General features: G+C 44.3%; 1 protein-coding gene across 2 annotated transcripts in view; it reads left to right on the top strand.

Annotated features, from left to right (window-relative positions):
* Positions 1–11,373, top strand: part of Tfcp2 (transcription factor CP2) — a 62,505-nt gene continuing 51,132 nt past the window's right edge. For both annotated transcript variants that reach the window (XM_004649834.2, XM_004649833.2), the window contains exon 1: positions 1–444. In XM_004649834.2, coding sequence (XP_004649891.2) covers positions 323–444 — 122 coding nt within the window. In that variant the 5' untranslated portion in view covers positions 1–322. The remainder of the gene's footprint in view (positions 445–11,373) is intronic.

Genomic DNA, 11,373 nt, shown 5'->3' with positions numbered 1-11,373 from the left:
CGAGCGACCCCCGAGGAGCTCCGGGGCGTGGGGCGCGCGGGGGCCCTGGGCCGAGCTCGTGCGAAGTCTGCAGCAGTTGAGCCAAGGGAAGGGAGCAGGAGGAATTGTGGACACCCGGGGGCTCCCAAGACCCAGCGGCCAGAGAGGGCCGGGGGAGCAGTTGTGCAACGAGTGCGGGTCGGGCCTGGAGGTGACCAAGTGCGCTGCAGGCGTGACTCGGTTAATAGTTTTCTACTACTGTCGTGCCCCTGGGAGGAGGTAGCGTTACACGCGGCGCACTTGTGTCAGAAACGGCGTCTGCCGGGGCAAAAAAGGAGCCAGGATGGCCTGGGCTCTGAAGCTGCCTCTGGCGGATGAAGTGATTGAGTCCGGGCTGGTGCAAGACTTTGATGCCAGCCTGTCCGGGATTGGCCAGGAACTTGGTGCTGGTGCCTATAGCATGAGGTGAGTGAGATTTTTTTCCCCCCAGACCCTGACTTCTAAATAACAAAGGCAGGGTGGAGGGTGCATAGAGTTTAAAAAGCTGCCTGCAGTCTGGGCAAAGTGAATTTTCTGTACGTTTGAGCGTGAGTGTTGTGCAAGAACTAGAAAGAGAGATCGCAGGCAGATGGAAGTCTGCAGGGCCCCAGGAAGAAGGAAGAATGGCCCTTGATGGACACCCCGAGGAACGTTGAGAGGCTGTTGTGGCCGGGTGGGAGTCGGGCACTAATGGTGTGGCATATGTATGTCTGGATTTTTGTGCATGCTTTGAGCAGGTGAAGAATGTCTAGGAAATTGGGGACTTGGATGCTGGGCCTTAATTGTGAATGAATAATTGACTATTTGTTGGAAAGAAATGGGGGTCCTTGATAAACGTCTACATACCAGTATCATCGTATCTCAGTTTGCTTTAGGGCTTTGCTTTCGTAGTTTCTGACTTCAGAACCATAAGCTACAAAATAAAAGTGGCAAATCCTAGTGGCAAAGCACACACCCGTATTCCCAACTCCTCAGTACTCAGGAGGTAAAGGCAGGAAGATGAGTTCAAGGCCATCCTCCTGATAAATACCAAGTTTTAAAATTTTTAAAAAATACTTTATTTATTTATTTGAAAGAGAGGAAAAAATGGGCCCACCAGGGCCTGTACCCACTGCAAACAAACTCCAGACACATATGCCATAATGTGCAGCTGGCTTCTGTGGGTACTGGGGAAACAAACCTGGGTTCTTAGGCCTTGTAGGCAAGCGCCTTAACACTAAACCATCTCTCTAGCCCAGCAAACCCAGTTCCCCACTCCCCACCCCCCCCACACCCCCGAGGTGGGGTCTCACTCTAGCCCAGGCTGACCTGGAACTCACTATGTAGTCTCAAGGTGGCCTTGAACTCATGGTGATCCTCCTACCTCTGCCTCCAAAGAGCTGGGGTTAAAGGCGTGCACTACCATGTCTGGCTTAACACACCCAGCTTTTGATGTAAGTGCTGGGGATGAAATGTAGAGACCTCACATACCCTCATGCTTGGGCAGCCAGCACTCTGACCCAGTGAGCCATTCCCCTAGCCTGGTCCTGGAATTCTTTTCTCTGTGTGCCAGTGCCGGAGGTTGATATCCGGTATCTTCCTCAACCACTTCCACTGTATTTACTGAGGCAGTATCTTTCACCTGAACCCAGAACTCAAGGATTTAGCTAGTTGAGCTAGCCAGCTTCCCCGGGGATCCTGTCTCCGTCTCCTGAAGGCTGGGCATACAAGTGAGCCACCATGCTTACATGGCGTTTATGTGGGTCCTGGGGATCTGAATTCCAGTCCTTCTGTTTGCTTGATACATTTTATACACTGAACCCTAATAAAAGGTTTTTATTGTACACTACTTAGAAGTGTTTGATCAGCATTAAACCTTGTTATGTTCTCTCATTTTTGCTACTCTTAACTATTAAAAAAGTGAAATTAATTTCATAAACAAGCTCTACTTTTAAATTCTTGCTTTAACAGTTTAATAGCTCTTGGATTGGAGAGATGGCTCAGTGGTTAAGGTGCTTGTCTGCAATGCCTAATGACCTGGGTTTGATTCCCCAGTACCCACGTAAAGCCAGATGCATAAAGTGGTGCATGTGTCTGGAATTCGTTTGCAGTGGCTAGAGGCCCAGGCGCACCCATTCTGTCTGTCTCTCTCCTCTCTGTGCTTGAAAATAAATAATTTTCTTTTCTTTTTCTTTTTGGTTTTTCAAGATAGAGTCTCACTGTAGCCCAGGCTGACCTGGAATTCACTGTGTAGTCTCAGGGTAGCCTTGAGCTCATGGTCATCTTCCTACCTCTGCCTCTCGAATGCTGGGATTAAAGGCATGCACTGCCATGTCCAGCTGAGATACTAAATTTTTAAAAATATTTTCGAGGTGGGGTCAACCTGGGCTAGAGTGAGATCCTACCTCAAAAAGAAATTTTTAAAATTTATTGTCATGGAGGAAGAGGAAGAGAGTGAGAGCAAGATGGGCATGCCAGAACCTCTAGCTGCTGCAAACAAAACTCTGGGTGCATGTGCCAATTGGTGCTTCTGGCTTTACATGGGCAATGGGGGATTGAACTCTGGTCTTTAGGCTTTATAGGCAAGTGTCTTAACTGCTGAGGCATCTCTCCATCTCCACATAAACATTTTTTTTTAAAGTACCATCAGGGGGCCGGAGCAATGGCTTACATACAGGTTAATATACTTGCCTTTGAAGCCAGAGGACCTAGGTTCGATTCACCAGTACCCATGTAAGCCAGATACACATAATGATACATGCATAAGGAATTTGTTTGCAGTGGCTAGAGACCCTGGCGTGCCCATTCTCTCTATTAAAGAAATAAAAATAAAATATTTTTTAAAAGATGCCACTAGGAAAAAAACACAAAATTGTCAGTCAACACTGATTACAAAGAATATTCATTAATTAACTGCCAGTTGATTTTCTAAATAAAGAAATCACTCATGTCAAAAAAAAACACACACACACACATATAAAATACCATTAGGTCTGGCATGGTGGCACATTCCTTTAATCTCAGCAGAGGTAGGAGGATTGCAGTGAGTTTGAGGCCAGTTTGAGACATGGTGAATTCTAGTTCATTCTGAGCTACAACGAGACCCTACCTCGAAAAACAAAAACAAAACAAAACAAAAAAACAAAAATTGGGGCCGGAGAGTTGGCTTAGCTTAGCAGTTAAAGGCATTTACCTGCAAATCCTAAGGACCCAGGTTTTCCAGTGTCTCTGTAAGCCAGATGCACAAGGTAGTGCATGTGTCTGGAGTTGTTTGTAATGGCTGGAGGCCCTGGCATGCCCATTCTCTTTCTCTGTCTCTCTCGAATAAATAAAATAAAATAAAAATCTATTAAAATACTATTAGTAGCTTTTGGGGACATTTAAGATTATTGAATCAGTATCAAATAGGGGCTGAAGAGATTGCTCCGTTGTCAAGGCCCTACAAAGCCTAACTGCCCAGGTTTGATTCCCTAGTACCCACGTAAAGCCAGATGTACAAAGTGGCACATGCATCTGGAATTTGTTTGCAGCAGCTAGAGACCCTGGCATGCTCATTTTCTCTCTTTCTCCTTGTAAATAAATTTAAAAGTATTTTAAAAACAACTATAAATTATATTTATGACAAGTTAATATTATGTTTTTATTTTAAGTCTTTGTTGTAGATGGTTGAATCTCTTTAAAGAAATCTGTAACAAAAACCAGGCGTGGTGGCATACGCCTTTAATCCCAACAGAGGTAGGAGGAACGCTGTGAGTTCCAGGCCACCCTGAGACACTGTAGCGAATTCCAAGTCAGCCTGGGCTAGAGTGAAACCCTACCTTGGAAAACCAACCAACCAACCAAACAAACAAAAGCACCGTAACAAGAATTTTCTCAGTCTTGGTTTCCAGAATTCACATTTGAAAGCATCATACCAGAACCATCTCACCAGGAAGGAAGCTAAAAATTAACAGTTTAACCAGTTTTTCTTTACAGTTAATTATTAAATTTCTGTATTTTAGCTAACCACTTTTTCTAAGGAAGAGAAGGAAAACAAAAGAGAGAGACAACAGCTCCTTATATACTAATGTAGTTCGAAAATCATCCCCCAAACATTCACACATATACATTTTAGAGTAAACATGCTAAGAATAGTTAATTTTTTTTTTTTAAGGTAGGGTCTTGCTGTAGTCCAGGGTGACCTAGAATTTACCGTGTAGTCTCAGGGTGGCCTTACACTCACATCAGTCCTCCTACCTCTGTCTTCCAAGTGCTGGGGTTAAAGGTGTCCACCACCATGCCCAGCTATTTTTGTTTTATTTATGTGTTTGCAAGGGGAGAGAGAAAGAAAATAAGCATGCCAGGTCTAGCCGCTGTAAAAGAACTGTGGATGCATGGCTTGACATGGGTACTAGAAAATCGAACCCAAGTCATTAGGCTTTGCAGAGAAGTGCCTTAACCACTGAACCATCTCTCTAGCCCTACTTTTAAATTTTTTTTTTTTTTTTTTTTGAGGTAGGATCTCACTCTAGCTCAGGCTGATGTGGAATCCACTCTGTAGTCTCAGGGTGGCCTTGAACTCATAGCAATCCTCCTACCTCTGCCTCCTGAGTGCTGGGACTGAAGGTGTGCCACACCATGCCCAGCTCCCTGCTTTACTTTTTTTTTTTTTTGCCAGCAGTCAATAACTCCTGGGGAGTGGAACCTGGGTCCTTTGGTTTTGCAGGCAAGTGCCTTAACTGCTAAGCCATCTCTTTAGCCCCAAGAGCTAATTTCTTTTAAAGGACTTAAATTTTTTAAAATATATTTTTATTTATTTATTTGAGACAGAAAGAGGGAGAGAGAGAATGGGCATGCCAGAGCCTCTAGCTACTGCAAACAAACTCCAGATACATGTGCCACCGTTGTGCATCTGGCTTATGTGGGACCTGGAGGATGGAACCTGGGTCCTTAGGCTTCACAGGCAAGTGCCCTAACTGCTAAGCCATCTCTCCAGCCCCCTACTTTATTTTTTTTGTGTTAAAAAAATGTAAAAATAAAGTGGCCACCGGTTTTGTTAATATTCTGCTAAAATATTTTCATTTATTTGCATGTGTAGGGGTGAGAGAGAGAGAGAATGAGAATGAATATGGGTACCAGGGTTTTTTGGTATTGCAAATGAACCCCAGACTCATGGGTCACTTTTTGCTTCTGGCTTATATGTGTGGCTAGGAAATTGAATATGGACACACAGGCAAATAAGCACCTTTAACCCCTGATCTATATCCTCATCCCCTTAATTCAAATATTTTATTTTATTTATTAAAGACAGAGAGGAAGAAGCAGACAAAGAGAGGAAGATAGAGAATGGGCATGCCAGGGCTTCCAGCTGCTGCAAACAAACTCCAAACTCATGCCCCGTCTTGTGCATCTGGTTTCATGGGTCCTGGAGAATTGAACCTGGGTCCTTTAGCTTTTCAGGCAAGCGCTTTAACTGCTAAGCCATCTCTCCAGGCCTTATTTAATATTTTTATTTATTTATTTGACAGAGGGAGAGAGAAAGTATCAGTGTACCAGGGACTACTGCCACTACAAACAAATTCCAGAAGCATGCATCACCTTGTGTATCTGGCTATTTAGGTAGGTATTGAGGAATGGAACCTGGGCAGTCAGGCTTTAAACCACGAAGCCATTTTTCCAGCCCCATAACTCAAATACTTTTTTGTTTGTTTGTTTGGTTGGTTTTTCAAGGTAGGGTCTTGCTCTAGTCCAGGCTGACCTTTCACTGTGTAGTCTCTGGCTGATCTTGAACTCACAGCAGTTATCCTACCTCTGCCTCCCAAGTGCTGGGATTATAGGCATGTGCCACCACGTCCAGCTTCACATATTTCTTAGGATGCAGAATGACACAAAAAGACAACTAAATGAAAATAGTTACCACAAGAAGACATGACAAAATTACATTAAATCAGGGTGCATCCATTTAAAAAGCCAAGTAGGAGCTGGAGAGGTGACTTAGTGGTTAAGATGCTTGCCTGCGAAGCCTAAGGACCCAGGTTCGATTTCGCAGGACCCACATAAACCAGATACATGAGGTGGTGCATGCATCTGGAATTTGTTTGCAGTGACTGCAGGCCAGGATGCTGGGTATGGTGGCACATACCTGTTGCCTGTCGCCAGCAGTAAACTCAGTAGTCAAGAGGTGGACTTTGTTAATTCAGTTGCCACACTTTATTTACACTTCACATATGTTTATTATTAAACCAGGTCACTTTCTCCCTTCCCCTCTCAACTAGCCTAACCCCCTGAGACGCTCACTTGGCCCGCGGGCGGAGTCTGGGTCAGGTCCTGCTCTGTCCACCCCATGCCAGGCTGCCCAGGGGTCCACGGGCTGCTGCTTCTCACAGTGGGTATCAACACAGAGAGGGACGTGGAGTCTACCTGTCTGAGTTGAGTGACAGTGTTTTGAGCTTTTGCTGGGGTTTTTATTACCCATTTTTTCCTCACTTATCCAAGCTGCTGATAGTCACCTTAGGGTTAGCTTATTTGCATATCATCGGGTCTCTTCAGTCTCTGGTCTTGGCCCCTGATTGCCATGGTGATGATGTCGCTCTCTGAGTGAGTGCCTCATTTTAATTTATTTTTATTTATTTGACAGAGAAAGAGGGAGAGTAAGAAAATGGGCACGCCAGGGCCTCCAACCACTGCAAATGAACTCCAGATGCGTACACCCCTTGTGCATCAGGCTTATGTGGGTCCTGGGCAGTCGAACCTGGGTCCTTAGGCTTCACAGGCAAGCACCTTAACCACTAAACCATCTCTCCATCTCTCCTATTTTTTTTTTTTTTTTTTTTTTTTTTTGGTTTTTCGAGATAGGGTCTCACTCTAGCCCAGGCTGACCTGAAATTCACTATGGAGTCTCAGGGTGGCCTGGAACTCACAGCAATCCTCCTACCTCTGCTTCCTGAGTGCTGGGATTAAAGGCATGCACCACCATGCCTGGGTCAATCTGTCCTATTTTTTAAAAAATTTATTTATTTGCAAGCAGAGAGAGACAGAAGAGACATAGAGAGAATGGGTGTGACAGGGCCTCCTGCTGCTAAACAAACGAACTTCAGATGTATGTGTCACTTCATGCATCTGACTGTATGTGGGTCGGAACTGGGGAATTGGGTTGTTAGAGGGTAGAGCAATGGCTTAGTGGTTAAGGCACTTGCTTGCAATGCCAAAGGACTCAAATTCGATTCCCTAAGACCCACGTAAGCCAGATGTACAAGGTGGCTCATGTATCTGGAGTTTGATTGCAGCAGCTGGAGACCCTGGTGCACCCATTTTCTCCCCATCTCTCTCCTCCTTATCTCTCTTTCAAAAAAAATATAAAAAAAAAAATTAAAAACATAGTGAAGCTGGGCGTGGTGGTGCACACCTTTAATCCCAGCACCTAGGAGGCAGAGGTAGGAGGATCGCTATGAGTTTGAGGCCACCCTGAGAATACAGAGTGAATTCCAGGTCAGCCTGTGCTACAGTGAGACTCTACCTCAAAAAACCAAAAAAAAAAAGGAAAGTGAATCTGGCTAACATTGTCAGGCTTTGCAGGCCTCCAGCCTCTCTTTGCCTTTTTTTCTTTTTCCTTTACTTATTTATTTAGTTGGCTGGGCGTGGTGGTGCACATCTTCAATCCCAGCACTTGGGAGGCAGAGGTAGGAGGATCACTGAGTTTGAGGCCAACCTGAGACTACATAGTGAATACCAGGTCAGCCTGGGCTAGAGTGAAACCTTACCTCTGTTTGTTTATTTTTGTTTTCTTGAGGCAGGGTCTCACTGTAGCCCTGTCTGACCTGGAATTCATTATATAGTCTCAGGCTGGCCTTGAACTCAAAGCAATCCTATCTGCCTCCTGAGAGCTGGACTGAAAGGAGAGCACCACCACACTCACCTTTGTTTTCTGCTTTTTTAAAAAAAATTTTTTTTGTTTATTTTTATTTATTTGATAGTGACAGAGAGAGAAAGAGGCAGATAGGGAGAGAAGAGAGAGAATGGGCGTGCCAGGGCCTCCAGCCACTGCAAACGAACTCCAGACGCGTGCGCCCTCTTGTGCATCTGGCTAACGTGGGACCTGGGGAATCGAGCCTTGAAGCGGGATCCTTAGGCTTCACAGGCAAGCGCTTAACCGCTAAGCCATCTCTCCAGCCCCGTTTTCTGCTTTTAAGAGCTAAATAGCAAAGGAAGAAATGGCCTTACAGATGAAAATTTCCTCAGTACCGTTTTATTCTTAACATGTGTGTGTGTTTGAAGTGGTTCTGGTGTGCTTGGTGAGTGCATGTGCCTCTGCAGTGCCCCATGTGCACTTGCCTGCCTCAGGTACAATCTCCTGTGGTACCCAGAGTGGACATGGAGTGCCCCACCTCATGGTTTATCACTTTTCTGCTTCTGCGAGTTGTTTTTGAGCTGGAGTTTCATACTGAACCTGGAGATGACAAGCTTTTATTCCTGTGTCTCTGCTCTCCTGCTGGGCTCACAGGTGTGTGTGTGGCCATGCCCAGATGTTTTGCATGGATTCTGACGATTTGAATGAAGGAGGTTCAGGTCCTCAGGTTTGTGCAGAAGTGCACTTGACTATGGAGTTATCTCTTTAACCCCTCCATGTCATTTTGGGCTAAAACTACTTTTACTTTTTGTTTTGTTTTGTTTTGTTTTGTTTTGTTTTGTTTTGTTTTGTTTTGTTTTGTTTTGTTTTGTTTTGTTTTTCGAGGTAGGGTCTCACTATCCCAGGCTGACCTGGAATTCACTGTAGTCTTAGGGTGGCCTTGAACTCAAAGTAATCCTCCTACTTCTGCCTCCCAAGTGCTGGGATTAAAGGCTTGAACCACCACACCGGGTTTAAAACTACTTTCTGCTTTGCGATTAATAGTAAGGCTACTTTATATTCCCTGTGCTTACTTGTGTATAACAAGAAAACAGCTTGAGATACTCACATGGAGTTCCCTGCCTGTACTAGACATCACCAGCTTGCCTAATATTTAAACCTGAGATACTCATGATGAATTCCTACCCAGATTAGATATCCTTGACCTGTCTCATATTTAAACCTGTGTATTTCGTGCTCTAGTATGGTTTATTTATAGATGTGGAAAAATGGTGTGTGGACATGCTGAAACATCTGCCACTTAGGGTTAGGTGGACCGCAGTTGAGCTTTCTAATGCATTGTAAGACTTCAGAAACTTTAGAACTTAACACTTCAATGAGTTTTTGAGTTTATCCGGGGAAGTTGCTTTTTATGAAGAAAGTGGAAAAATGCTCATTCTGCTAGTGAAATCTTTTGAGAGATATGTCAAGTACACTTATCCTTTCAAATTCAAAATGTGTTTTCCTGATTGAAGCAATAAGTTAGGACTTAATACTTTATTTCCAGGAGTCTTTGCTTAAAGTTTGATTAACAGTCTATATAAAATTTTTTGTTTGTTTTGGTTTTTCGGAGGTAGAGTCTTGTTCTCATCCAGGCTGACCTGGAACTCACTGTATGCTCTCAGGATGGCCTTGAACTCAGATCCTCCTACCTCTGCCTCTTGAGTGCTGGAATTAAAGGCATGTGCCACCATGCCCAGCTATCTATGTAAATTAAAAAATATATATTTATTTATGTGAAAGAAAGAAAGAGGCACATAGAAAATGGGTGCACCAGGGCCTTCAGCCCCTCCAGATGAGCTCCAGGCACTTGTACATCTGGTTTATGTGGGTACTAGGGAATCAAACCTGGGGCCTCAGGCTTTGCAGGCAAGTTCCTTAACTGCAACACCATCTCTCCAGCCACTATGTAAATAAGGTAGGGTCTCACTATAGCCCAGGCTGACCTGGAATTCACAATGTAGTCTCAGGGTGGCCCCGAACTCATGGTGATGCTCCTACCTTTGCCTCCCGAGTGCTGGTTTAAAGGCATGTGCCACCATGCCCATCTAGTGATTTTTTTTTTTTTTTTCAGGGAAATTTGAGTTATGTTACACAATGCTCTTAGTCTTGAGAAATTTAATCTCAGAGCTGGGCATGGTGGCGCACCCCTTAATCCCAGCAGTTGGAAGGCAGAGGTAGGAGAAATGCTGTGAATTCGGGGCCATATGGAAACTATATAATTCAGGTCATCCTGGGTTAGAGTGAGATCCTACCTCAAAAAAAAAAAAAAAGATGATGGGGAGGTAATATGATGGAGAATGGAATTTCAAAGGGGAAAGTGTGGGGGGGGAGGGAATTACCACAGGATATTTTTTTATAATCATGGAAAATGCTAATAAAAATAAAAATTAAAAAAAAGAAAAAAAGAAATTTAACCTTAGTTTTTTTTAATTATTATTATGTATTTTATTTGAGAGAGAGAGAGAGAGAGAGAGAGAGAGAGAGAGAGAGAGAGAGAGAATGGGTGCACTAGGGCCTCCAGCCACTGCAGACAAACCCCAGACACATGTGCCCCCTTGTGCATCTGGCTTATGTGGGTCCTGGAGAATTGAACCTGGGTCCTTTAGCTTTGCAGACAAGTGCCTTAACTGCTAAGCCATCTCTCCAGCCCACCTCAGATTTTTAAAATTTATTTTAAAAAATATTTTATTTATTTATTTATTTGAGAAAGAAAGAGGCAGATAGAGAGAAAGAGAGAATGAGCATTCCAGGGCCTCTAGCCACTGCAAACGAACTCCAGATGCATATGCCCTCTTGTGCATCTGGCTTACTTGGGTCCTGGAGAATCGAACCAGGATCCTTAGGCTTCTCAGGCGAGCACCTTAACCACTAAGCCATTTCCCCAGCCCTGTTTGTTTTTAATCAGAGAGAGAGAGAGAGAATGAGAATGAGTGCACCAGGACCTCCAGCCACTGCAAACAAACTCCGGTTACATGTACCACTTTGAGTATTTGGCTTTACATGGGTACTGGGGAATCAAACTCAGGTTGTTAGTCTTTGCAGACAAGTACCTTAACTGCTAAGCCATCTCTACAGCATAGGTTTTTTGTTGTTTTTTTTTTTTTTCCTTGTTTGAGGTAGGGTCTCACTCTAGCTCAGGCTGACTTGGAATTCACTGTGTAGTCTCGGTGGTCTTGAACTCATGGCGATCCTACTTCTGCCTCTGGAGGGCTGGGATTGTGCCACCACGACTGATTATTGTTTTTGTTTCAAACATACCATAATGGGTCAGGGAAATGGCTCAGTGGTAAAAGGTGCATGCTTGCATGAGTTCGGTCCACAGCACCAACATAAAGCCAGGCGCAAAGTGGTGCATGTGTCTTTAGTCCCAGGACACCTATGACAATAAGAGGCTGAGCCCAGAGAATCTGGGAGCTCGAAGGCCAGCTAGAGAGGGCAGCACATGTATGTATGAGACAGGTTAGAGACAGAGGCCAGTAATACCAAAGTGCTAAGGAATTTGGAACGTA

The sequence above is a fragment of the Jaculus jaculus genome, chromosome 6, assembly GCF_020740685.1.
Source record: "Jaculus jaculus isolate mJacJac1 chromosome 6, mJacJac1.mat.Y.cur, whole genome shotgun sequence".
Classification (NCBI taxonomy): Eukaryota; Metazoa; Chordata; class Mammalia; order Rodentia; family Dipodidae; genus Jaculus; species Jaculus jaculus.
The sequence above is the reverse complement of the archived record's forward strand: the minus strand, read 5'-3'. Positions and strand labels throughout refer to the sequence as shown.